At 45.6% G+C, this 27,017-nt stretch overlaps 1 protein-coding gene across 2 annotated transcripts in view; it reads right to left on the reverse strand.

Annotated features, from left to right (window-relative positions):
• The window catches only part of NUP93 (nucleoporin 93), an 82,857-nt gene that overhangs the window by 54,847 nt on the left and 993 nt on the right, over window positions 1–27,017 (reverse strand). The window contains exons 1-4 of one of the 2 annotated variants that reach the window (XM_035543255.2): window positions 25,151–25,286; window positions 23,875–24,100; window positions 22,136–22,349; window positions 21,475–21,592 (exon numbers count right to left, since the gene is read on the reverse strand). In XM_035543255.2, coding sequence (XP_035399148.1) covers window positions 21,475–21,592; window positions 22,136–22,314 — 297 coding nt within the window. In that variant the 5' untranslated portion in view covers window positions 22,315–22,349; window positions 23,875–24,100; window positions 25,151–25,286. Of the gene's footprint in view, window positions 1–21,474; window positions 21,593–22,135; window positions 22,350–23,874; window positions 24,101–25,150; window positions 25,287–27,017 lie in introns of those variants that run through there. The other variant, XM_035543254.2, reaches the window with a different exon arrangement.

Raw genomic sequence — 27,017 nt, forward strand, 5'->3', positions numbered from 1 at the left:
GACCAGAAAGCTGTGTCAGCCTCCCTTCATTTCCAGTACTTATTTGAGGTGCATTATAGTTATTAAGGCTTGGTGTAATTATTGTTCTTCGTGGCAGGTTGTGAAAGACAGCATTACTGCCTTACAGAGCCAGGTCACTGAACAAGTGTTTTCCACCAAAAGCATGTTCCCATCCCCACCCCAAAGCAAAGACACGCATAAAGTGAAGCAAGCTTAATCCTTTCTGCTTTATGACAGTTTGCGTTTCTTTAAAAGGGAGACAGAAAAGCCAGGAGAGAAAGCAGAAAAACTTGGTATGCAACCTGAAGAAGCACCGGGGACCTGCTGCAGAGAGCAATTGGGAAAGGAGGGCTTGGGGGCACTGCTGGCTGACCGCAATGGCAAATGGTTTGTAAGAGTCAAAAGTCTCAGAAGTCTGACGTCCCTTCCTGCCTTACCAATACCAAAGCGTGACTGCAATCAGGAAAGCTGCTTTGTGCAAAGGTTGTCCCTGCACAACAGCACTAGCATCAGGCCTCCCATACCCATATTCTTCAACTCTCTGCAGCCTTTTCTACAAGCTAGAAAATTGTCCCATCAGTAGCGTGGCCCTGAGCCTTGAGCCCAAGGACCAGGTGGAACAGGTACCATTGCCCAACAGGGGTACGCACCCATGGGAGCTGACCATGGGTCACTGATAGTGCTGCAGGGACAAGACAGAGCCCTGTCTCACACCTGACAAGAGTTACAAGCTGACAAATATTTTTGTGGGCAGTGCTACTAATGCGTAACACCAGCAAAACCTTCCTCTCAAAAAAACATGACTTGTTTTAATCCAATAAACTACGGAGTCAGTAATACTTCTCTGCATCCCCGAATGTCTCTGTTGGCAGCTCGGCAAGCACTGGGCATCTCAAAGATAAAAGATGAGAAATTTCAAAGGCACAAACCTCAAAACATCAGGACTCCTGCCTCCTTCCCTCTGTCCCCGTCTTCAGATGTTCCTTTTAGCACGTAAAGGTTAACGAGTTAAAAAAAAAAAAAAAACAAGCAAAGAAGGAAACTCGAGATTGCCCTTTTTTCTTTTTCTTTTTTTTTTTTAAATCCAAACCACATTAGTACTTTTGGAGAGCCAGATTATATCATAAAATGCAGGATTTCAACGCTCTGGCACCACGCCAGCGTTTTAATGGACATTCAGACACGAAGGAAATGGCTGTGCATTAAGCCTACCAATAAGTCAACAATCGATACCCCGGTATTACAGTAAAAATACCATGCCCCTTTGTAACCGCTCCTGGCCTCGTCCTTCTTTGTCAAGCTCAGCTCTAAATAAAAAAAAAATATAAAATAAAGTCTCAAAGCAAGAAATGAAGCACAGTTATTTCACAGCTATCAAACAGTACAGATGTGCGTATTATAAACAGGAAAGTCAGGAATAAAAAGGACAGAACTTCAGACACAAAATGAATCAAGCAGGTCAAGAGGTAAGAGCAGCAAAATACAGAAACCTCAAAGCTAAGCCCCAAGCAGCTGCAGATCAGCAGTCTGATTCTAGCTTTATCTCCAAAGAGCATCTCAACCAAAAGAAAACAAAAAAAGAATCGCATCAGAGCAAGCTAACATTTGGGTTTTAATCTAATTCATAGATTTTAATTGCCTGCGCAACATCAGCCTTGCACGTCCCCCCAACGTAAGCCATCAGCTGGATCAGCCCAAGGCAAGCTCTGCAGAGGACGGGGTTGGACGCCCTCTGGAAAGCAGGAGCACCAGGCAGGATTGCTCTGTGATGGAGCAAATGCTTTAAATTTAGTTAACTCTGCCTTCCCATTCTGAGACACGGTCGTAACGCTGAGCCACTGCGACATTTCTCAACAGTGGAAAAAACCTTGGGTTTATGGACAGCTGGAGCAGCTGCCCACGTCCAGGGAAAGGTTCAGGGTCAGCCTGTTTTTCAGGAAGAAACGGTGGCAGCCACCGATCCAGTGCTGTGAAACCTGAATGTGAAAACAGGAGGACAAAACCAATTCCAATTGATCATTTTTATCTCCGCAGCCTGGAGAGCTCAGTGCTGAAATGGAACTTCATCACGGAACGGTTAAGCCAGCGTAATAGCTTGGGTAAACACGCTGGCTGAATTCTCCATTTTCTTCCCCGAGTCTGCAAATACACAGAGGGAAACAGAGAACGATTGTTTCAGAAATCCTGCCACAGATCCTTTACGTTTATTTGCTAAAACTATCTCCTGTCCCTGGGGCTTCAGCTCTAAACAAGCACACGGCAGGGCTAGGAATATGGAAAGGCTTCTCGCTGATGGTTTCAGGCCTAGGCATCCGCACCTCGAGGTTCAGCTCTGCAAAAGGACCCAAGGCAGCAAGCCCAGCAGCTGAAGAACAGGGCTGTGCATGTCTTCAAGGACCACAGAGCTGTCCTTGGGTGCACAAACCCAGCTCAGCAGCTGTGTACGTGTCCAGCAATGGGCTGGGACAGATCTCAGATCATTAGGTTTTGCTGCTCTGTCTCAAGCACTCTCTACAATCAAGCACATCCTAAATAATCCATCCCAAGCGAGGGTCGCCATACAAAACGCTGCTGCATAAAACGATTATATTGGGCAGCAGGCAGTAGCTGTATTGACTCCTCCAGCTCCAGCCTGTGACTCTAATCAACTGGCAGTGTAATCGAAGGGTTTGTGTGGCCACAGCTTCAGCTCAGAGAAGCTGAAGATCACCAGCTCAGACTGGCTGATAGCCACTGCAGATGGCTTTGCAGTAAGAGGGCGGTTTCAGCCTGCAGCACAGCTTCAGTTCCTCGTTTCAGGTGGGACAGGAGCTCTGCTGACAGCCAGCCTGGTACAGGGGCAGCTGGAAAGCACCGACAAAGAGGAACACCCTCTGCTTCCCCCGGGCTAGTATCTGAGGAAGGGAAGGTGGAAGCCAGATAAACGCTGCTGAGCACTGAGCAGGAGTGGGAACAGCAAGGAGGTCTGAGGAAACAGTAACAAGGAAAACATCCGCATAAAGCCTTCATTACAGACCTTGCGAGAGCCAGCAGTAAAAGCAACTTTTATTTCACAGGTGAAGAAACTGATGCATAGGAAGGCAAACTCAAAGTCAAGCATGAAAATCAGGAACAAATTGGATCCAGCTTTCCCCATTTTCTATGCTGAAAACCAGCTGCTGCAGAAGGCTGTTTTCTAAGTAAATATACCCACCGTGGGGTGCCAGGCAGGCAGGGATCCAGGAACTCAAGGGTCAGGCGCTATTCAATATTTGAATCAGTGCAATAAAACACCGCATAAATATTTAAACTGGCATTCCTGCTCCAAAATACTCTTGGAACATATTTTGACTGCTTGCTTTCAAAGTTGGGAACTCTCATTCCCTTCATTCTTCTGTTCTGGGGAAGATCTGAAAACAACCCAAAGAGGCTCCCGTTTCCTGCTCGCCCAGAGTCCATCTGACAGCAGTTTGTGTGTTTGTTCTTGTGTGCTGCTTCTGGTCAGCAAAGTACAAATGGATAAATCTAAAGCACTGAAAACCCACATCCTTGGCTCTTTGTGATGTCCTTGTTCTAAATTCTCACAAGAGAAAAAGACCTCCAGGATCACTCTCTGTTTTTATATCGAATTTATAACCTCTGGCTTCAGAAACTAAATGTTTGGCTTCTATTTTAGCTGTTCTCACAACGTGTGCTATAAAATAACTTAAGACATTTGTCATTTGACACTTCCAGAGGATGAAGAACACAGTATTGGCTTGGGTGCGAATATAAATCAAAAAGTCAAAGCACAGTGACAAATGCATTTTGTTTTTTCATATGAAATTGAATCTCTTAATTATTTCAGCTTGATATAGGAAAAGCCGTGACAGTCATTTATATAAATTATGGTTTGAGATTTTAAGGCAGCATTTTCTATCAGTAGTCATAACCCGTGCTTCCCTGCCCACCCCCTGCCCTCAAACTATAACATTCAATAGGAGAGGAACTGCTGTAAGAAGAGGATGAAGCTGGTTAGATGTGCACAGGCAATACCCCACCTGTCCATCTCTCCACTCCGTTGGATGTTCCAGTCCTGAGACCTCCACAGGCACGTTCAATGTCGATTCACAGAACCTGTTCCTATTTCAGCCTTCATTTCTCCATGTTTCTACATCCTAGGCCTGTCAGTAAAATTATCCTCTAAAATTTAGCCTCTAAAACAGGTGAAGTTTTTATTGAGAGCTAAAAGCTCTAAAAGGTTCCAGTAAGACTTACATCATTAGCATCATCAGGTTTTCGTAATGAACCCCATACAGACCACAGAGATGTGCCGTGGCATCTGACATCTGCAGTTTTGCTTCTCCTCCTGCTAACAATAGGTTATTCAGCTGATGCTTCTACTAGCACCTACATAAATCTTTCAAGAGATTAACAGTTAAAGTAAATTAAGAAAGCATGGAGTGGAAGCCAGCTCTTCCTTAACGGTTTTAATTTTGCTGGGCTATCAGAAGTAACAAGCAATCGAATCTTAGCTATTAACGTGAAAGGAAGATCTGATGATCCTCCAAGATGTGACTACTCTGTCAGAATGTACCTCTGTATATCAAAAAGCACTGCTTTTGTACAAACATTTTGAAGGGTAGTGCTGCACTTTAATCATTTATACTGGTGAAGACCCTAGGAAACAAGAATAGCCCAAAGGGATCAGCTGCAAGACTGTCAGTCTCAGGAAGCAAAGTTTAGACTGCGAAGCCGCTTCCATCAACAAAAGCTAAATTAATACTTATTATTATTTACTAATACTTAAATTAGTACTGCTTTCACAAATACAGCCTGTAACTTTTTAACGCCATCAGCCTTGCGCGAAGCAACATTACTAAGTGTGACCACACGGAAGTCTCAGAGGAGGATTTTGTCACTACTGATGCTGATATGCTATCACACCTGACTTGTTCTAGAAACTATAAGCTCAGTTTTTACGATAAGTATTTGATATTTCACAGCAAGGCCAAATATCTGGTGCTAGAAGTGCGGCAAAGGGTTGCTTTAAAACTGGAAGAAAAAGTAGAATAGATAAATAAGCTTGGGAGGGGATTTTAAACTCTGAGATCCTACCTTGCTTGGCCAGCAAAAGGCTCCACAAATTCATACATGTAACAGAACTCCTCAGCTTCTCGAGGAAGTGCATTAACTACATCTTCAGCTAACAAAAATTGCAACACTTGCTGAAAAATAAACGGTGAAAGAAACAAAAAGCCCCTTTCTTTAGTCACATGCAAGAGGGATTCAATTTCACTGTCTACTGCATGCATTTTATATAAGGCAGAGAGGTCTGGGATACTGGCCGAGATGGTTTTCAATTTATCACTTTGGAACGTCAGTCAGAAAAAAGATGAAATCAAGCAAGCGATTGCCTCTGACACTAGGGAAAGAGCCTCACTAATGTGAAAGCACAGCTTGATGGCTGTCTACGCTCCTCAGTGGCATGTACAACCAAATACAACTCTTCTGCCAGATATAGTCCTCTGCGTGTTCAGCTTGCTTCAAGTCACTTAATCAGCATATAAAATAGTGCCAGTGAAGCCCACTTCCATTATAAATTGTGACTATTCTTCTCCTGATTCAGCATCTGACTAATTTCAAAGTTTCCAAGGTAAGGTTCAAATAAAGTATCAGAGAAATTCTGTTTCAAGAAACCACCCAACCATCTGCTCCTGCAAACTGAGATGGAGCCACGGGCCAGGCAAAGGACATCCTCTGCACTGTGCACTCATGTAAAAGAGGCTTTAGATAAGAAGTGTGCCCCATTTCCCTTGGCCTGAGATGGCGATAACCATTTGCAAAGTACTCTGCATGGATGACAACAGTCAAGGGTGCTAAAGGCAGAAGGAGACACCTCGGAGGTCTTATAAAATTAATGGGTTTAGAAGCAGCACCACCAGGGCAGCGAGAGGAACCTTCTCTGGCTCCACTTGGGCACTTCCAACATGCAATACCTTCCCCTGAGCTGTTTCTGCAATGAAACGAATCTTTGAATTTTGCTTCCCACCTTCCCCTCAGAATATGTGGTTCCAAGCAGCGTTTGTTGCCAGGATGCACTGCTAACACGTAATACATTGGCTGGAAATTAGTATTTCATCTGAGAAGGAAAATGTTACAGGCACTTCTCAAGAGGCAACGCAAGTGGAAGAGTTTGAGGAAGAAAGGTTGTGGGAAACGACATAACCCAGAGAAGATGGAGCTATTAAGACAAACAGCTAAATCCTGCCCTTTATGGCAGACTGCAGGTTCGGTCCCCTGATGCTGGTTGTACTGCTGGAAGGAGGTCTGCTCCGCCACCCTGCTGCACAAGGACGCTGCTTCGACACAAAGCATGGTATTTATCGTAGGGATGACTTCTGACTGAAAAAGCAGGACTTTTTCTTCCTGGTGCTACCCTGCAAAAAGCATGTCATTTCTGCCACTCGTGTGGACAGACTCTCACATTTCCTCCCAGATCCCGAGCCCCGGCCTGGAGGAATTTATCCTTGGAAACAAGCCCTGGAGTCTTTTCAGACCGAGTGCTACCCCGCTGGCTTGACCGACCTACTGTAAAGAAAGGGCCTGAGACAGCCTAGAAGATCCTTGAGGCCTTCCCACAGCTTTCAAGTGACAGCACAAAGCACCTTACATGCTGGAAAGACTCCTCCAAAGCATCTGAAAGATAACGTGAGGGGCTTGGACAAAGCAAGGAAGGAAAAGAAATGAGGAAAGGAAAGGAGATGATGGTTCTGCTGCTGGAATATAACTGCATTCCAGCCACCACTACGCCTGTTACAGACCAACTCTTAGCTAAAGGTTTTAAGACAACTAATTGATGGTAACCACTTTCTAGCTCAGTTCCAGCAACAGGGAGCCAGAGGCAGCATTCATTTTGAGGGCTTGCTTCCGTAACTCACAAAATCATAAGCTTATAATAAAGCAAAGGCTATTGTGAAGATGCAAAGCCTTTCCTCAGAAGAAAAAAAATCATGAGCATATTAGAAAAGGTAGAGAATAAGGCATTTTTGAGGATACAACCCCCCAGACAAACAGCAAAACACTCAGTGCAGCACATTAGCTAATTATGTGGAGCACTATCGCGCACTTCATCCTAGCAGCAAATACGAAGCCAAGCATTAACCTCAGTCAAACAGCAAAACAAAAATAAGAGAAGTGATATCGATTCACAGTATCTGTTGAGCAATCCAGCTTCTTACCATTAGAAATGACCTGCAAATTTTCAGGATAAGCCATCTTTAACCTTGGAAAAATTAAATCAAGCTAGACACGGACTAAGAAAAGAAATATAGCAGGGCTAGCTCTGCTATACAGAGCCCAAAAGTATCCGAAATACAGAGCCCAAAAGTGTAATTCCAGTGAGGTGCTCTTTGCATCCAGCTTCTACCCGTAGCTCACACAAGGACCTCAGGCTGGGGATGCTCCCTTTTAGTTAAGACAATGGTGGGTCTTTTGCCTACTGCATTAGTGCTTATTTCAGACTCGTTAAAGCCTTTACGTTTTTCTATCTACTCAGCAGACAGAGTAAACGGATTTAAACATGCCATTTTGTGTTACAAGCCTTGGGGCAGGAGAGGAAAGAAATAATGAATGTTTCATCGGAGTTACTATATGGTAACCATAGCAGGCAAAATCAATTACCGCCGCGAGGATCTGGAGATAACGTGTAGGTTCTCACTCATCTGCTTGAAATGTTTTTTCCTCCATTCCCTCTCCCACTTCTCCTCAAATCTCTTCTCTCATATCTTAGAATCTGGCCCAAAGAATCCTGCTGGCTTGCAACCACAGAGATAAGGATTTGTCATGATGCCGTACGATATCCCCACCTGTGCACTCCCACTTATCTGAGCTCAGATCAAATCCTTCACAGCTTGCCACTTCTGCCTTTCACACCCAGTTTGGCTACGCTGAACTTTGTTATCAGGGAAGCCAAACAATGCTGGGGCTTTATCAAGAATGCTGCGCAAACCGGACAGCCAGCCTCAAAGGAAACTGCAGAACAGACTTGAGGAATTAGCAAAATTACCCATACAATGTGACTGAACACATTGAGGATGGGTAATATTAAAAAGGAACCAAGTAAGAGTAGATATACTCCAATAAATATCTAACTCATCCAGAAAAGGCAGATCCAGAAATCCAGCTCATACGAGACTGAGCAACAAGCAAAGGATGTCTGCTGAAATTTAAATGATGCCAAGCTCAAAACCAGTAAGAGGAAATAAATTTTAACACAATCTGTAATTGAATTGGGGAACTTACTACCACAGGAAGACGGCAAGGCCAAAATATAATGGGATTAAAAAACTGACTCTGTGTGTATATGGATATTGATAATATCTAGGGCTGTGTTTAACGATAGAATTGTGGAAAGAATTATTACACCCCGTGCTTCAGGGTTCTACCAACCAGTATCTAACCACCAGAGAACAGGGTGAAGCCTAATTTATTAGGAGACAAGCAGACATCCCCATGAACTTCTTTGTCAGCGTTCCTCCTCTGAATTACCCCATGCTGCACATGAAGGCAGCCAAGTAGACATGTCCCACATCCAACCTAATAAATCACCTACGACAAATTCAGTTGCAGCTATTCCCACATCACCAATTCAGGCCTAGGACAGCCAACCGAACCATTCAGAAAGCTTTAATCAAGCTACTGAAACCAAAATTAAACGCTGACGTGTTTACCACATTTCAGTTTTTCTCATTCAGAAGCCTTTAAATGGCATTCACACACCACTGGCAAGCCTTCCCCTCGTTCCCCGAAATACCACAAGTTGGAGAAATCTCTCTCCCCTTCCCCACCTCCACCCCACTGCGGATCTGGCAGAATCCAGGCATTGGTGCTTTAAAAAGGACACCCCAGAGACTTGCACTGCTGTCAAAAAAGCTGGCGACACGTTAATTTATTCTCCATAAAGTTATTTTAAAACCAAGCCTCTCCGAGCTCCTCCAGCCATTTTTACCAAGTGACAACTAAGCGCCTTGTTCCAATTAAGTTTTAAAAAACTGAATGCATCTTAGCTGTGACTCAAAGCACTACGTACGCAAATCAGTCTTGGTGCAAGCTAGGATGGATCATGTCTTGCACGCTTGCTAAGACACAAACAATGGAATGGAGAAGACCATTTCCAACTCACCTCCCTGATTTCCTTCGGTCATTTCCCTGCGTACAGAAAACCAGCACATCAGACATTTCACGACTGCTTTGTGTTCAAACAGGACTTCAATGGTTTGGCTCAGGTAGGTGAGTAATGCTCTCGCAACCAAAATATTGTCAAAGAACAGAACTGAGTAAAGAGTGGGCAGGAGGTAATAAATGTATCCGAGGTAGAAGGCAAAGGGAATAAATACAAACAGACAGAGAAAGAAATGAGAATGGAGGGAAGATGAGAAATAAAAGGCAGGGAAGACAACAGAAGGGAGGCAGTGAGAACAGAAGTTGTGCCAAAAACCCAGCTGAGCGAAGTGAACGTACGTGCGTGTCCCCAGCCCCATCTCAGAAGGCTGCAACTGTCCTTCGGGAAAGTATCTTGACAGGAACACAAATTCATTTTGACTTCAAAAAGAGAAGTTAGGAAACACCCAAACGCACCGCCCAAACATTTCATCTGCAAGCTGCCCAACGTTCAGGCCGCTGTTCTGTATGGGGAAGCCGAAGCACACCGGTGCTTGGATAGCCACGCAGCAGCGAACACTTTACACACTTATTAGTGACTGCCTTAAACCAAAGCCTGATAATGCCTAGGATTAAGATTTTTGATGCGGAGTCAAACTGCCTAATTACTACAGGGCAGGCACAACAATACAGCTGTGGCCTTTCCCAGATGGCTGAATTACCCCCATGGCTTCACAGACACAGACACAGATTTCTAGGTTGGAAGAGACCTCAAGATCATCGAGTCCAACCTCCGACCTAACACTAAGTACTCCACTAAACCATATCGCTAAGCTCTACATCTAAACGTCTTTTAAAGACCTCCAGGGATGGTGACTCCACCACCTCCCTGGGCAGCCCGTTCCAATGCTTAATAACCCTTTCGGTAAAGAAGTACTTCCTAACATCCAACCTAAACCTCCCCTGGTGCAACTTGAGCCCATTCCCCCTCGTCCTGTCACCAGGCACGTGGGAGAACAGACCAACCCCCACCTCACTACAGCTTCCTTTAAGGTACCTGTAGAGAGCGATAAGGTCGCCCCTGAGCCTCCTCTTCTCCAGGCTGAACAAGCCCAGCTCCCTCAGCCGCTCCTCGTAAGACTTGTTCTCCAGACCCCTCACCAGCTTGGTCGCCCTTCTCTGGACTCGCTCGAGCACGTCCATGTCCTTCCTGTAGCGAGGGGCCCAAAACTGAACACAGTACTCGAGGTGCGGCCTCACCAGAGCCGAGTACAGGGGGACAATCACCTCCTAGACCTGCTGGCCACACTGCTTCTTATACAGGCCAGGATGCTGTTGGCCTTCTTGGCCACCTGAGCACACTGCTGGCTCATATTCAGCCGACTATCAACCAATACTCCCAGGTCCTTCTCGGCCAGGCAGCTTTCCAGCCACTCATCTCCCAGCCTGTAGCTCTGCTTGGGGTTGTTGCGCCCCAGGTGCAGGACCCGGCACTTGGCCTTGTTGAACTTCATACAGTTGGCCTCAGCCCATCGCTCCAGCCTATCCAGATCCTCCTGCAGAGCCTTCCTGCCCTCGAGCAGATCGACACACGCACTTAGCTTGGTGTCGTCTGCAAACTTACTGAGGGTGCACTGGACGCCCTCATCCAGATCATCGATAAAGATATTAAAGAGGACCGGCCCCAGTACCGAGCCCTGGGGGACACCACTTGTGACCAGCCTCCAACCAGATTTGACTCCATTCACCACAACTCTCTGGGCCCGACTATCCAGCCAGTTTCTAACCCAGCGAAGCGTACGCCAGTCCAAGCCCCGAGCAGCCAGTTTCTTGAGGAGAATGTTGTGGGGAACGGTGTCAAAAGCCTTACTGAGGTCAAGGTAAACCACATCCACAGCCCTTCCCTCATCCACCAAGCGCGTCACTTTGTCATAGAAAGAGATCAGGTTCGTCAAGCAGGACCTGCCTTTCATAAACCCATGCTGACTGGGCCTGATCGCCTGCTTGCCCTGCAAGTGCTGCGTGATGACCCTCAAGATAATCTGCTCCATGAGCTTTCCTGGCACTGAGGTCAAACTGACAGGCCTATAGTTCCCTGGGTCTGCCCTCCGGCCCTTCTTATAGATGGGCGTCACATTGGCTAGCCGCCAGTCAACTGGGACCTCCCCCGATAGCCAGGACTGCCGATAAATGATGGAAAGCGGCTCGGCCAGCTCCTCCACCAGTTCTTTCAGTACCCTCGGGTGCATCCCATCCGGCCCCATCGACTTGCGCACATCCAAGCTCCTTAGCAGGTCGCCAACCATTTCCTCATGAATAGCGAAGGCCACATCCTGCTCCCCATCCCCTTCCGCCAGCTCAGGGCACTGGGTATCCAGAGAACAACCGGTATTGCCGCTAAAGACTGAGGCAAAGGCGGCATTAAGCACCTCAGCCTTTTCCTCATCCTTAGTAACTAGGTTTCCCCTCGCATCCAGTAAAGGATGGAGATTCTCCTTAGTCCTCCGTTTCGCGTTGATATATTTGTAAAAGGATTTTTTGTTGTCTTTAACGGCAGTAGCCAGGTTGAGCTCCAGATGAGCTTTGGCCTTTCTAATTTTCTCCCTGCACAGCCTCGCTACATCCTTGTAGTCCTCCTCAGTAGCCCGCCCTTTTTTCCAAAGATTATAAACCCTCTTTTTTCTGCTAAGCACAAGCCGCAACTCTCTGTTGAGCCAGGCCGGTCTTCTTCCACGCCGGCTCGTCTTTGGGCACGTGGGGACGGACCGCTCCTGTGCCGTTAAGATTTCCTTCTTGAGGAGCGCCCAGCCTTCCTGGACTCCTCTGCCCTTCAGAACCGCCTCCCAAGGGACTCGGCCAACCAGCGTCCTGAGCAGCTCAAAGTCAGCCCTCCGGAAGTCCAAGACAGCAGTTTTACTGGTCCCCTTCCTGGCCTCGCCAAGAATAGAGAACTCTACCATTTCGTGGTCACTCTGTCCAAGACAGTTTCCGACAGTTCCCGACCTTCGTGACAAACCACAGTGCAATTCAGCACGGCTGCAACACTTGCAAGAGGCTGGAGCAAATTAGGGGGGCTTGAAAGGAGGGCAGGGAGCTGCAGCAGCTTTTACTGTTTGTTTGGTTTGGTTTTTTAACTAGATCTGATGAACTGGCTCATTGGAAAAAGCACACAGGGTTTCCCACTTGAGACACAGGAGTTCGGTGAGATGATCCGTCCTGCTCACCCTACAAACTCTTCTTGGTGAGGAGTGATGTGTTTGGTACAGCTCGTAGTGCTGTAAGCAATTACTTGAGAAAGGTGCTAAAGACAAAGGTGCTTAAGACAATGCTTAAAATGCAAAGATATGAGCAAAAAAAAAAAGCACAGTTCAGGGGAGAGGTAAGCAAAGAGCATCTCTTTGTATAGGTCAGCTCCGTGCCATTCTTCCCGTTCAGAAAAGTTTGCTGAGTGGTGAACTCTTTTCTTACTGCCGTTAAAATTTCTTTAAGTCGTCTTTTCAGAACTGAAATACACCTGACTTCTAGGCAAATTTTCATTTTTCAAACCCAAACCTCTGACACTATAGCTGAAATCCATTAACACACTGCAGCCCCGGGAAGGAAAGCTTCTGCCATCCATGACAAGTCCCAGTACCAAGACCTGTGCATGGCTCTGAGTGAGGCTTCTGAGCACGAAGACTCTGCTTCCACTTTCCCCAGCAGCACCAGGTGGCCATACCAGGGCCCCTGCAAGAAAGAATTGGATTACCTCAAGAATAAAGCCCCCCCAAACTCTGGCTGTTATGTTGTTACTATCCAAAATGCTGTTAATATTTTAGAAATCTAAATTAACTTACTCTTTTTTAACTTTTTATTTTTCATAAATGCAACAACGATGAATCAGGTTCACGTCTGTTTATAATCAGTTCCACTATTAAATTCCAGCACAGCACTGCAAATCCATTAGATCAGAGCTATAGCTAAGGTACTGGAAATAACCACACCTTCTCCCATTAAGTCTATACTTTCTCTGTAGTGGTTTCAAAACTAATGAGAATATCAGTATTTTACAAAACGAAATGGAGCGGTACTTTGCAAAAGCTCCATTTGGGCCTCAAATAAATAAAACCATCTCTTTAGCTCAATTGTTCTAACATGACACGTGGACGTGGCAAATTGTGAGGTTGCAAGAATTCCTGTATCAGTATCATGCCTTCGCACCACCTCCTATAACCAGAGACTAAAATGTGCTATGAAGTTTTTCCAGCACCACGAAAACACTGATTCCAGTAGTTCATTTACACACTGTCTAGGTCAGCAGTCGATGCAAGACCTCAGCGAGCACTAAATTAATGTGGGATGTTAAGAGGCACTGGGTTGCCAGAAGTGCTGTCCTCCTGGTAAGGTGCAACACGGATCCTAAAAACCAGTAATGATCCCACAGCAATACCTGCAATACTAATGTTGATCCAGGTAGGGTCTTGGGGAAGTTCTGACTCAGCCGATCGCATTCCACCAGGCAAGGCGTGCTCCGGAGTTCCAGCTACATGCCAAGCTGCCTCCTGCACCAGAAGGTCTATTTGCCCTTCACAGGAGTTACCATTTGATGAGGGATTGGAACAGTTTTCCTCAAAGAGCAGAGCTATGCAGCAGTCTCCAAAGGGGAAGGGTGGGGATGAAGCCAAGTGTTATGACTCAAAATCTGGTCTCTGTTTTAAGATGCTTGTGACAGATTTCAAAGGTGTTTATTAAAAGTCAACCACTGTACCTATTTGAGATGCAAAGAGCATACCTGGATTAAGCAGACAGGAAATATAAAATGTGCCAGGACATAGCAGAATTTAAATAGATCAATAAACATAGCCACTAGAACAAGAACTCTCAATTTTTCCATCTCATGACCTTGCATTAGCATCAAGTTTTAAAGTGTCCCTTTCAGGCTTTCTTTGCGTACCCACAGAGGAAGAGAAAGGGAGACAGACCACTTCTCCTCTCTGTTAGGAATTCACGATCGGAATCACGTTGAACTGGAAGGGCCCTACATAATTACTCCAACTGGCACACAACCAAAAAAAATGCAAGCAGTTCAGTATCACTGTGAGTGAGGGTAATCTGGATAACAGATGAAATGCCACAGAGTACCAGACAGTATTCTGCGTTAAATGTGCTGTGGTCTTCTCCCCTCCTGCCCCCCAACACTTGTTTTATTTTCACATTAATAAGGCCAAGGTAATTTAAAACTGCAGTGCTGATTCATGCTATTAAGCCAGTGATGAGAACTAGAGGAAACTGCTATTAGATGTAAACTAGGCATGTGAGGGAAAAAGTGACAAGCAAAAAAAAAGACAAAAAAAGGCATTACCAACATGTTTGCCTTCTTTTTGTCCTTGTATACAGTCTTATTCACTCACCTGCTGCGCATCATTTCACCAGCCAGCTATGGAAAAGGGAACCCTGCGCTCTTACACCCCAGTCAGGTCCCAGCCCAGGCACACCCCCGCGTCTCCCAGGGCATTCCCTGATGAGCACAAGCCTTGGGAGGATCGGGGCCAACCTGCTCGTTTGGGTGGTCCTGGGAGGCTGAGCAGTGTCAGGAAGGAGGCAGAGAGGCCTCGTCAAGGCTGCATGCTGTGAAAGCCCTCGCACATCTCAGCACTGCGCAGAGAGCCACAGGCAGGCTGCAGCTTTCCTTCCGAGGTTTGCATGAAGTCGTTACCTTCATTTCTCCCTTCTTTTGGTGATTTATATTTCTCGGGGCCAGATGCCTTTGCACAGTGCTCCATTTGCTGCATGCCAAACACCCATTCATTCCTCACAACCGCTTTCTTCAGTTATCTTAAAACTGCCTCTGGACATATTTAATTGCCAGAATATTTATATTTTTCTTTTGCATACCAAATGTATACATTAGGGGTCAAATCCTTAATGAAATCAACCAAAAATCTAACCCAGGTTAGTGGGGTTTGATCCTAGCATGCACTTCTAATGGGAATTCAAAAAAAAAAAAGGGACTTCCAAGAACCTCCATAGAGAGGAGCAACAGCTTTTGAAGAAACCACAGCTAAATCTACAGAGAAAATTTTTCCTTAGGACTGCAGCAATGCAAAAAACAAACAAAAAAAAAAACCAGCAGCTAACAACTGACCCTAACTAAAATGAAGAAACAAGGCAGAAGATTGTCCTCTTGTGTTCCTTGTCCTGGCTCTGCAATGGTTAAAGGGTCCCCACAGCTGTGCTGGCATCATCGATTAGGGTGAAGGAGGAAGCGACAGGAAAATAAAGCCACCTTAATTTCAAGCTCCATTAGAACTGAAGGACTTGGGGGGTGGGGGAAATCAATGGTTGGCAAATAGGAAAAGGACAAAAATCTGCAAAAGGAAAAATACATTTTCAGGCTAAGCTAATGCAAACAATGGATGGCGAACAGCACTCGAGGTTGCCCCTTTAAGGTTGTGTCAGCATTTCCATTTATAAACCCTGATTTTAGTTACACTCTAGTAGATTACCACGGGCTTTGGTGTTATTCTAGTAGATACCACAGAGTCTATCACAAATGATCATGTGAAATAGCAGTAAAGGCTCACTGGCTGAATAACGCACCCTTTCAGGGCCTGATGTCAGAGTTAGCATTTTTAATTTGAGAGTTGCACACGTACATACATCGAGGCAGACCATACAGCCCTGGGGTCGGCATCTTGGGACCAGATTCTACCTCAGGAACTCCAACATTAAAGCAAAAAGTCAGAGCTGCTGCTGGTACACAGCCTGCTTACAGTACTCTGCAAAACCTGAAAATATCCCAGATCCTTCATTTCAGTCTGCCTCAGTTGCCACTTGGAGAGGTTCGAGCCTAACCTTCTGCCCTCATTTAGATAAAAGCTCTTACTTCTCTTTCTGGACCTCTGAAGAGCTACTCGGTCAATAAATATCCACACCCAGGAATCAAAAAGAAAGCCTGGTATGCAAGCTTTCATTCCGGTTTTGCCTAGCTCAGAAGCCCACGCTGAAACTGTTGTACAAGCAGGGAAACGAGAGCCTCGCTGGAGGCCAACAACATTTCCCTCGAGCTTTCCAAGCAGATAAAACAGGGTAAGCACGGAGAGCTCACATCTATTTCGAGAACCCATTCTCAAAGGTCTGCAGAGAGCTGGACTGAGCTTCAGAAGGTAGAACGATGCCATTTCTTACAACTACCACCGTGATTTGGGGCTTAAACGTTTTAAAACGGGTATACAGCTAAAAAAAACAGCTAAAGCTAGTATCAAACCGCCACTACATACAAAACATACAGGGCAGCACAATGCCTCCTCGAATCAGCCAAAATACCTTAGTGGGTATAAATTGGGCTCTGATCTTGTGACTCATCCCTACCAGGTACCCCAAATGTTTACCGGAGCAGCACTGAACCTCTCTGACATCCATGCACGACAAGCAGCACACATGCAAGAGCCAGGTCCTAGCTCACGTGCCACAGCTGCTCAGCCTTTTTGTATACTTGTAATAATTCCTCCTCTTGGTGCCATTGCTGTGGCCTGAGAGGTCTGCTACAAGAGTACATCATAGCTCACCTTTAGGGAATCGTGGAGAAATACTGGTGTTCTGTTCAGAAAGGGGATTACGTTTATAGGCACACGCCCCATCTTTGCAGAGATCGGCTTGCATCATCCACACTTGCATGAGATTTTTAAAAGCCATGAAGACACAAAAAAGGAGAAAAGTGCATTTATCTGTTAAACACGGCGTCAAGACCACCAGGAATCATTTGACTACCCTTTTCAACTCTGAAAAGATTTTGCCAAAATAGGGCTTACTGACAAGTTAAAAAAAAAATCTTGATCTTCATGAACTCTGAGGTAGGAATTAATATAAACTGGATTTGCTCTGGGAAGTCTTTGTTGTGCTGTATACAGTTTAGGAACAGCCTTTGAAAGGAGAGAGGAAAAATACAAATTCCTATAATTTAGAGGCAAGCCTAAAATCTTTTTCATAATCTTCCCGGCCTACTGCTCTAGTGGGAGACATTTCCTGGACTTGCAAGCCTTTTATGTACAAGCAATCTACATTTTACAACTGATAAATAATTCAGATAATTAATTGAGCTGCAATTTGCTGCACTTTTTAGTCAGCACTATGGCATACAGTTTAAAAGAGGCTCTGTACAGAAGGTTCCTCGTGCTTGTTAACCCAATCTGAAGCTTCTGTTAGGTGAATTCCTAGATTCTCTTAACGCTTTCTGAATTTCTCACAACATCAGTGTCCAGGAACTCCATGCCCTAGACGCTCCCCTCTATGACTTGCCTTGCTGTGACTTGCTCTCTCCAGAAGAAGCAGGGTATTTCCTGGAATTCTCCCTCTGCAGTGCTGATTGCCCTCATTTGAGAGATTAGATTCTAGCAAATCTCTGTGCTGCCCACATACAGGCTGCTAGAATAGACCACAACATGAGAAGGAACAGAGACAGTAAGTAAATACTTCAGGGAAGAAAGCTGAAGAAGCTCAAGCAAGCAAACTGTCAGGGAGATCACTGATTTCTTCTTTTTCAGCAATTACCATGGAGGCAAAGGAGTGATGGGGGAGCATATGGCAGGAAGTCTAAGCAGTATTTTCATGCTCTAAGAGCTTTGATAGAATATTTAAGTCAGCAGAACCCTAAAATTCGTACAATAAACATTTAATCATATTAATAACCTTTGCTTAAGTGCAGCAGTCAGCAGTGCCTAAGCATGAGGTCTGTGTTTCTGGCACAAATGCCCACGTTCACCTCCAGAGACGCCACCTACTCCTGCAATGTGGCACACGCAGGCTGTACCAACGCAGTCCCACTGCAGCTTTACGGGAAGGAAGAATGCACTTGCAGTTTCAGGTACCTTAAGAAAAGAAGTTTCAGCCTCCTAATCAAATGCTGTGAAGTATTCATGAACAGGTAACACCAATTGCACCAACTGAAGCTTGAGGGATGCTACACATACAATAGCAATGTAAGTGACGAAGAGCCTACAGATGACACAAACAAGTTCCAGACAAGAAATGAATTTCCTGTAACCCATACCAGCTTGTGGATAGAATGCTGAGCATCAAGAAAAGAAAGTAAAATGCAATGAAGAAAGGACAGCTGAGTCTATAACACTGCTAAGCTGTGAACTGAGCTCATTAATTACTTGGGAAGAAGTTTGTGTTGGTTAAAAAAAATAGTGGTAGTGCTGGCTGCAGGCTTGATGCAGAACGGAATCGCTCCTCACAAGCTGCAGAATTACAGCGTACCAGTATGTCTGTGTAAATACCAAGTAACAGCAGAGGAATAGTAAAGCCCTGCAAGATTGCTTCCTTCTAACACGCTGCGCTGCGGGATGCAACGGCAGCAACCATGGAGGGAGAATTCCACGCAGGGTAAAAGGACAGCTACATCTGACCCAAAACAAACACCATGAATCTGAAGAAACCTTAGGAAACGAATTAGCTAGGGAGAATGAAAACGAATCCCAGTACAATCAGAAGGTACAAGTAACATCGGAAGCTTTGGTAGTACATTTTTATCAAAATATTGAATAATTTTAAGACCTACCTGGTTAACAGAACTAACAAAAAAGCAGTAATGTATAATACAAAGGTCCTCCTACATAAGAAAACCTTACTAAAAACTACTTAAAGGACAAGATCCTGTTGTTGACAACCATGTACCAGTACCTACAGACAAGAACAGAGGCTTGTCCATGTTCTAAGCAAGTATTTTCGAACCACAAACCATCATCAACATCAGCCAGACAGCCTGAGAAGTGACTGCAAAGACCATCACACAAAGCAGAGGACAATGCAGCAGAAAAATTCTTGCACTTGTTAACCACAAAAATAAGCAGGGACAAAACACTGAGCACTCAGACATTACTCACGAGCCTGTAGGATCACCTAAAACGGAGCACCTCACCAGGCTTCCCTCTGCAGATCAGTTTTAGCTAATTTACAAACGTTTTTTGCACAAAAACTTGCAGATTCGAAGCCCATGTGTATTAGGCAACATGAGTAGTTAGGTTTAAATCCAAGTGATCAGTGATTAAATCACCAGTGCTAATCATGATTCAAAATGGCAAGCAGCGAACTTTGATTTAAATTATTGATTTTGATCCTGGTTTTCATTTGTACTTTTTAGCTGGTTTCCTAATGGAAGGGTTGAATTCCATTGGCTGATTGGGCCATTTAAACACATTGATTTGCAATTAACTACTGCTTCTAACGCTGAACTTGAAACATTTCCTAAACAGGAGGACACAATCGTATCTATACTCACAACACAAAGCTTATTTAAAAAGCACTTTTGTTCAGAATCTTTAATTTTGAAAACAAAGAATGGGAAATTTCTTATTTACTAGATTCCATTTACACAGGCACTTACACGTTTGTATCAAGTTAGACTTGGTCGCAAATTAAAATTCAATGAGAAATAAACCATATAAAAATGTTCAATTAAACTGCCTGATATAAATAAAAATAGTACTCAACTTGTATTTCAGAATGTTTGCATTTCAAATAGCCTCTTTTACTGAATAAAAATCATTAACTTTAGAAGCAAAAAGGTGGATTTAAAATGATGGCCAGAAACAGCATTTCAGCATCTAGAGATGGAAATGGAGCAGTTTTAAAGAAACTTGCACAAACTCCCATGCAAGGTAAGGACCCAGTTCCTGCAGAAATCACCTGAAGGTGAGATGAATGGGACTCGGGTACCCAGTGTGTTTAGGCATGGCTGACAATCTCTTGATTTCAGGTGGTAAAATACTCGAAAAAAAAATCTGTTACTGCTTTCTTCAAGCTTTAGCAATAAGAAATCTTATTTAGGGTTTATTTTTTGTCTTAAAAATGCATATGCTTGCTTTTAATTTACATCATCTTTATAGCAAGCTTGGCCCATTGTATAAATTGCCATAAATTAAAAACAAAGCTTTTATTTTTTAAGGAATAAACGCACTCTAATGAAAAACATTCCACTACTGACTTGGGTCAAAACCAAACCAAAGATGAGAAAATATACTGAGAAGGTCACCAGAATGTGCTGGGGATCAAATGATAGGGCCTTAAGATCTGGTGTAATTAAGAAAGAAGAGAGCCTTCACATTCTAGTCAGGTAGCAGGAAAATAAAGTAAGCTATGAGCATTATGCAGTCCTATCGAGGAGCACGGCTGTTTTCCCACACGCCACATCTCAGAATTCAAAGAGTCAAAAGCTCCACTGCTTCTGGGCTTGAGAATCTACAACAGGATTGCTCTTAAAGGACGAAGAAAAAACACCAGAAATCAAAGAATTAACAACAGTAGTAAACCCAAAGAAGAAAAAAAGGAAGAGTTCTTGAAAAAAATGACAGAACGGGGCCAAGGAAAACACGTACAAAGTTTAACATCACTAATTAAACAAAACAACATTACAATTGGAACAAAGGAATAAAAGGAGAAAAAGGGAATGATGCCAATGGTTGTACAGCTCTCAGGCTATTATTAGTGCACTTGGAGGCTTCACTGCATATTTTTTTGGTGAAAAAGAGTGGAAAATCATGTGGGGAGAGTGAGAAACGGCAGCCAAACATGCCAGGAATTGTCAGAAGGTGAAGAGAGAGGATAAGCTTTCAAATGATTAACCAGTAATTCTGACTATTATCAATTTTCAAAGCAACACACGACGTTATTCAGTTAAGAGTCAGTTATGGAATTGATGAACACTGCAGATTTCTTCTTCATCAAGAAAAGCAGTACACAAATATTCTATAAGGGCAGGCAAATATGATAAAGCAAAAAATAGTCTGGTCACGTTAATTTGTAAGATATCTGGAGACATTCAAGAGAAACTTAACAAGATTAAATGACACTGGAAAAGCACAGGAAAAACAGCAGTCAGTCTAGCACCTGGACAAGGTTACCTGAGGCGCAGCAAAAGAAAAAGCCATACTCACCTTCTTCGCATATTAACTTAACTGCCCCCTATTACATACAACACCTTGAAATTCCCAAGTGGTTCTGCATGTGTTCTTCCATCGGATATTTAAAACGGACTCAAAATTATGAGAAGTATCCCTCAAATCAACAAAGACATCTCTGCAAAGACAGCAAGTGCCTAGTTCCTCTTGACTTCAGAGGAAGTTTGGAACTTAAGATGTTTCTGCAGAGCTGGTACTTAGTGCTGCTTCTCATGGCTAACTCTTTCTTCATTGAAAGAAGAAAGTACATGCACCCCCTGTACTTCCTCTAGCCAGTGGATTAAACACAAAAGAAGCCTATTTCCACAACAGTCTCAGAGCAAAACTACTTCCACAACAGCCTGAGAAGAGCTTTGAACCAGAGCACAGGAACAGCAGTTAAGGGGAGCGTGACACGTGTCAGAATCGCCCCTACCTGGATGTCAGTGTCCTTCACGGGTTCAAGAGGCTCAAATGTAGTGGCTGCACTTAGACTCTCGAGTCGCTGAGAGATATAAGATATATCAAGCCCTCTGGACCCAAGAAGAACAGACCTGTAACAAAGAAATTGTGCAGGTATGAAATCAGTACCACACAGACAGAGCTACCAGTATGCACTCTAAACCCAACCCACTGCCAGCCTTTGGGTCAGCAGCTAGCCATGTGCAGTCAGCGCTTCCAGCTGTTGTGGGAAACGCATGCACCCAAACCTTGCACAGCCACACGCATGTATCTAACCCCCTCAGCCCTGCTGAATGCTTTTTGCTGTTCCACTGTGGTACAGCACAGCTGCCAAGTTCTTCCAGATAGAAAAACTCTACAGCGCGTTGGTAAATGTCCTCAGCAGCGGCCGCACCAAGGTACTGCACTTCTTGGCTTTAGCACCTGAAATTGGGAACAGTTCGCTTCTCAAATAAATCCTTCAGTTACTAATTTATTTTTTTGTAGGAAGACAGGGAAGGAGAAAGCAGCTTTGCAGTCATTCTGTTTCTCCCGAGCATATCCTCCTGGCACAGCTCCCCACAACTGAAAAGCCAAGCCCGCAAACATTTTGCACCCCCTGCTTTCAGTTTCTGGCACAGGGGCTCGGTACTTACGCCTTAACGTCCGCAGTCTCCTGGGAAGTGCGGGTCAGAGTGCGGGAGCGCAGACGCTCCCCAGCCTGCTGGATCTCTGGCAGGTTGCGCTCCACATGTGGGAGCTCGGAGATGCCCTCTGTCTCAGCTGCGAGCTGCTCTGCCTGCTGCAGGAGCTCTCCAAAGCCTTCGGTGTCCATCTCTGTTGCAGGTTTCACCCGAGACGCACAGAAACCTGCAGAGAAGAGAGAAAACAGAAAATCTGAGCAAGTTCGTGCGTAGCTATAAGCAGTGCCCATACCTACAGGTGCACAGAGAGAGCAGCAAGAGCTGAGCTTCTAGAGCAGGACACCACTCTGCTCGTCCTCCCCGCAGAGGGTGTAACAGAAGCACCTGAACGTTAAGCAAATTTTCAAGTGCTCTCAGAGCGAGTTGCCTTACAGGACCACGTTTTAAGACAAGCCCTCGAGACCTCTCAGAAGTGCATGTCGCAGCTCACATATCGCCTTGATACAAAGGGGAACAAACAGAAAGCAGAGAAGTCCAGGTGAAAGATTTGGTATTAATTCAGCTATAAAGCTCTTGTGTATATACATATTTATATCATAAATTGAGATACATACATATGCATGCATACATATGTATATATACAGGCTGAAAACACACATAGCTTTAACACGAGGTTAAATAAACAGCAGAAGCCAAGTATGTGTATGTGCAGAGACTGCCATAACAAGCCATTATTAAAACGTGTTAAACCATGCCATCAACCCCCAAAAAAACACAAGTGCACGTTGTTGCAATGCAAAAGATGGGAGTCCTCCCTCAATACATGTAGAAAGCTCTACCAGCGTTTGTGAGGGCTGCCTGCACAGACCCAGTGAGAGAACAGAAGCAGTACAGCAGAGAGCAACGGCTCTAACAGCTGAGGTCCTTAGCGCATCACGCCGTGCCAGGTTCAGAATGGAGCCGGTTGTTTTTATAGAGCAGACAAAAATGTATATGCTCAGGATCAACGTGGAAAAACCAGGGAGTCGCAACGGTGTCTGTATTAATGGAAAAGGAAAACCAAACCCTCAACTTCAGGCCCCAAATGCACGATTTGCAGCCAGATCAGCGACACGCCACGAGCACCTCGCTGCCCTCCGGTCACAGGAGAGGGTCGCTGACAGCCGGCCGTGCTGCACAGCGCTACAAGGCTTCAGTAACTCTAGCTCCCTCGTTTACTAAATGAAAATCAAGAGCAACCGGTTCAAGAGAGCCCACCGAGAACAAGCAGGGAATTTTTACAGCCCAGAACCAACCTACAACTCCAGCATTTCTTGGTACCCCCCAACCTTACCGAAGCATTCTAACAGTACAATTTCCCATTCCTGCTGTTCCGCCGTTCCTAAGCACAACTTCCAGGGACAAGAGCACCGCTTTAGATCTGGACAAGAAGCGATTTAAGAGCACCGTGTGATGGTTCAGTCAGACACACGCGATTAGAGAGAGAAACTGATCCCTGCCCCTTGCACATGGCTGCCGCCTGGGCGCCAGGACAAACCCGGGTGTCCAGGCACAGAGAATTTCCCCAGCCACTTCTGGGGGAGGCAGCAATCATATCTGCACTGCCTCGTTCATCAGGCGAGACAGCAGAGAGTGGATTTGTTTGAGCAGATCAGCACAGCACTGAGACAGAGGGGAGTGGAGAGGGGTGTGGTGGAAACCAGCAGCTTCGTGCCCTGCAATGCAGCACAGAGCATCTTCCCGGCGCTTACTTGCGGTAACTCAGGTGCAGCCCTGCCAGAAGCAGCCCCTGTTGGCAGACGCTGACCAGAACAGCCACACGCCCACGAGCGCGGTGAGCAGATCCTCCGGGAGCAGCGACCGCGAGAGCAGCACAGGCTTCAGCTCGATTTGATTCGATCCGGTCCACTTCCTCTTTTCATTAAGAGCGAGATAAAAAGCCGGGAGCGTAAGAAGGCACTAACTTCTCCGAGAGCACTGAAACCAAAAGCATGGAGGATCAGCGCGCTGTAAAACAGCTCCCCAACCTGCACTTTTTAGCCACAGATGCCGTGTCAGTGCCATACGCAGTCTGCCCCATAAAGCTGCTGATGTAGGACAGCCGCAGTGACTCTGGAAAACAAACTGAATTCAACAAATATAGAATAAACTCATATTGGAGCAAGCTAAACTACCTGTGATTATAGCCCAGCACCTGGAGTGACAGCTCAAAACTTAGCTAGAGCACCACCAGCACCTTTGTCCAGAGGACAGAAGGCAAATATTTAGAGCGGGTAGCAGCACGAATGAGTTCGTCTCCACGCTGACAGAATTTACTGCATTCAGGAGACTGCAGTCTGCCTCTTAGTGCCGCCCGGCGAGATGGAAACTGCTGCCACAGTAACGAGCAGAGCCACGGCAGATTTTCATGTCTGGCTGGGGAAAGTGCAACAACTGACACCTAAGGGAAAGAAAATACATCAGAAATTAAACCAACTTCTGTGAAACCAGATCGACCCTGGGCTAAAAGCCAGGACTGAAAAGGCTCTTCTGTAAAAACAACTTTGATGGCTTATCAATAGAAGCTGCTGCGTTAGGCTAGTACTCCACGTCCAACAAAGCCCCAGTTTTATGTTTTCCCAACATTTAAAACCACATATAAACATTATATATTGTACGAGTTGGCGGGATTTAAGCCAAAATGAAATCAGAAAAGATGACGACAGGTTTCTTGGTTCTCTTCTGACTATAAATGTTGATCACCTGAAAAAAAACTAAAAATCTCCAAGTCCTACAATGCTACCTAACCAAATGTTGTAGCTGCAGTACTCCAAGCACAGCCGTGTCGAACATTTTAGCTCACCAGCTTCAGAAAGTCTCAGAGCTGAAAGACTCCGACGTGTGAGCAAGCGTCTGTTGTACTTCACATACTGACAGCCTTTGTGTCATCTCATTAACTAACTTCGAGAAACAGACTAAAAATTCAGATTGATCTAGTGCTTCAAAAAAAGGAACGGAAGATTTCACAGGAGGGAGGGAAAGCCTCACCCGCTGCAGTCAGAGTAGCTGACACACCAGAACAGCTCCACGAGTTGCAAAGAGATTCTCCCAAAGGGGAAAGGAAGAAGAAATCCAGCGTCGCCCTCTCGCAGAGGCTCCTGCCCCACAGTGCTCATGAGCCGAGATCGGTTTCTTTTGGAAGGAAGATGGAGAAGGTAGGGTAGGACAATGGGGGTAATTCCTTCCTCGCTGCAGCCAAGATCTGAGGCAAGAGAAAGGACGTGCTTGTCTGCCAGACACTGTCACTGCAGCTTTTTGGGGCAGGACAAGGCAGAAGTGGTGTGGACCTACTGACCCTGCACAAGGAGACGAGACAGCCTGTCTGGCTCAACTCCTGAGGGCTCTGCCTGCCTCGTTTCCATGTCCAGAAGTGCCCGAGTACAACCCAAACGTCTGCTGCACATTTCCAACACATCGCCCTCCGCTGTGCAAAGCACGGTAGCCAGCATTTAACCAGGCTGATGCAGGAAAATCCCGAACAGGCCACACAGCAACCAACACTTACGCTTATTGTTTCTTCTGCCACCCACCAATTAACCCTCCCCGTTACCCTCGAGGTTCCCAGTCCTGTAAGGGTTGCTGGTAAGCTCATAAGTAGGGAGATCTGTACATGTCCAGTCCCTGTATGCCTGCTACTAAACGCTCTGTCTCAAAGAGTTCCTACAGTGCATGTGTCGAATAAAAAGCGCATAAAAATGTTTCTTTGGAGGTCTTAAAGGCACTGACGTTCAGTTGTTTCTCTCACACAGTGATAAAGGACAAACAAGGGGACACAGCTCGCCTCTGCCCTGCTCACTACTTGCTCATTACTTAATGTGGGACCAGCAGCTGGCACTTTAAACAGTTTATTCCCATACATACCTCCATGAACTTGTCAACGCTGACTTATCTGCCAGCTAACCTTGAAGCTCCTCACAAAGGCCTCAAGTCCCCTAAAAACTGACTCAGCTGGCAGCTTCACCATCCCAGCCCTCTGCCCCTTTCCCAGAGGCTCAGTACTTGCTGCCAGCACCCGACTGCCACCTCGGCAGGCCACCAACTTCTGCAGGGTGGCCAACTGACCGCTCGTTAGGTTCCACGTTTCATTTGACAGTTCAGATTCCTCTGATGAAGTCCCTCGTTGGCACCTGGACTTGAGTTCAACCCCTTCCAGCCCCAGTTGACACAAGGGGGTTTAGGGCTGTGTGGGATCAGTCACTGCAGCTGGCAGCTACATCCTCACCCCAGCACGCCCGCAGCTCCAGCTGTCACACAAAGGCAGCTAAAAGGGACTGACAGATGTTGTTCTTTAGGTTCAGAAAGAAGGGTTCTACAGCTGAGATGCCCTACAAGAAAACCTTATCGTCATCTTCACGTGCTTTGCACAACAAGTCAGCATTATTGCTGATAAAAGTGGTTTATGAGCTGGGGCAGGGTGAAAGGCCGAGCCAGCACTCTCATTCGGTACCTTCTGAAGGGCCCACGTTCAAGACTGCTTTCCTGCCTTACATCAAATGCACTGATGTGAAAAACACCGGAGTCCTGAGCACCGCACGTGGATCTCTTTCTCCTTCTACAGCCTTCTACAGCCTCCCTTGCTCAGAAACCGTCTGTGACCTACCCAGCACACAGACAGCAATGTCTGGTGGCTGTGAGGGTGACCGAGCACTGGGCCAGGCTGCTCAGAGAGGCCGTGGAGCCTCCTTCCCTGGAGATACCCAAACCCACCCAGCTGCCACCCTGTGTGGCATGCTTTGGGTGATGCTGCCTGGCAAGGGCTGGACCAGTGGATCCCAGCAGGTCCCTTCCACCTGGCCGTGCTGCAACATGCAACCTTAACAAAACCTACGGCCACGGAACCACAGAATCATCAGGG

Source organism: Cygnus atratus, chromosome 12 (assembly GCF_013377495.2).
Source record: "Cygnus atratus isolate AKBS03 ecotype Queensland, Australia chromosome 12, CAtr_DNAZoo_HiC_assembly, whole genome shotgun sequence".
Taxonomy (NCBI): domain Eukaryota; kingdom Metazoa; phylum Chordata; class Aves; order Anseriformes; family Anatidae; genus Cygnus; species Cygnus atratus.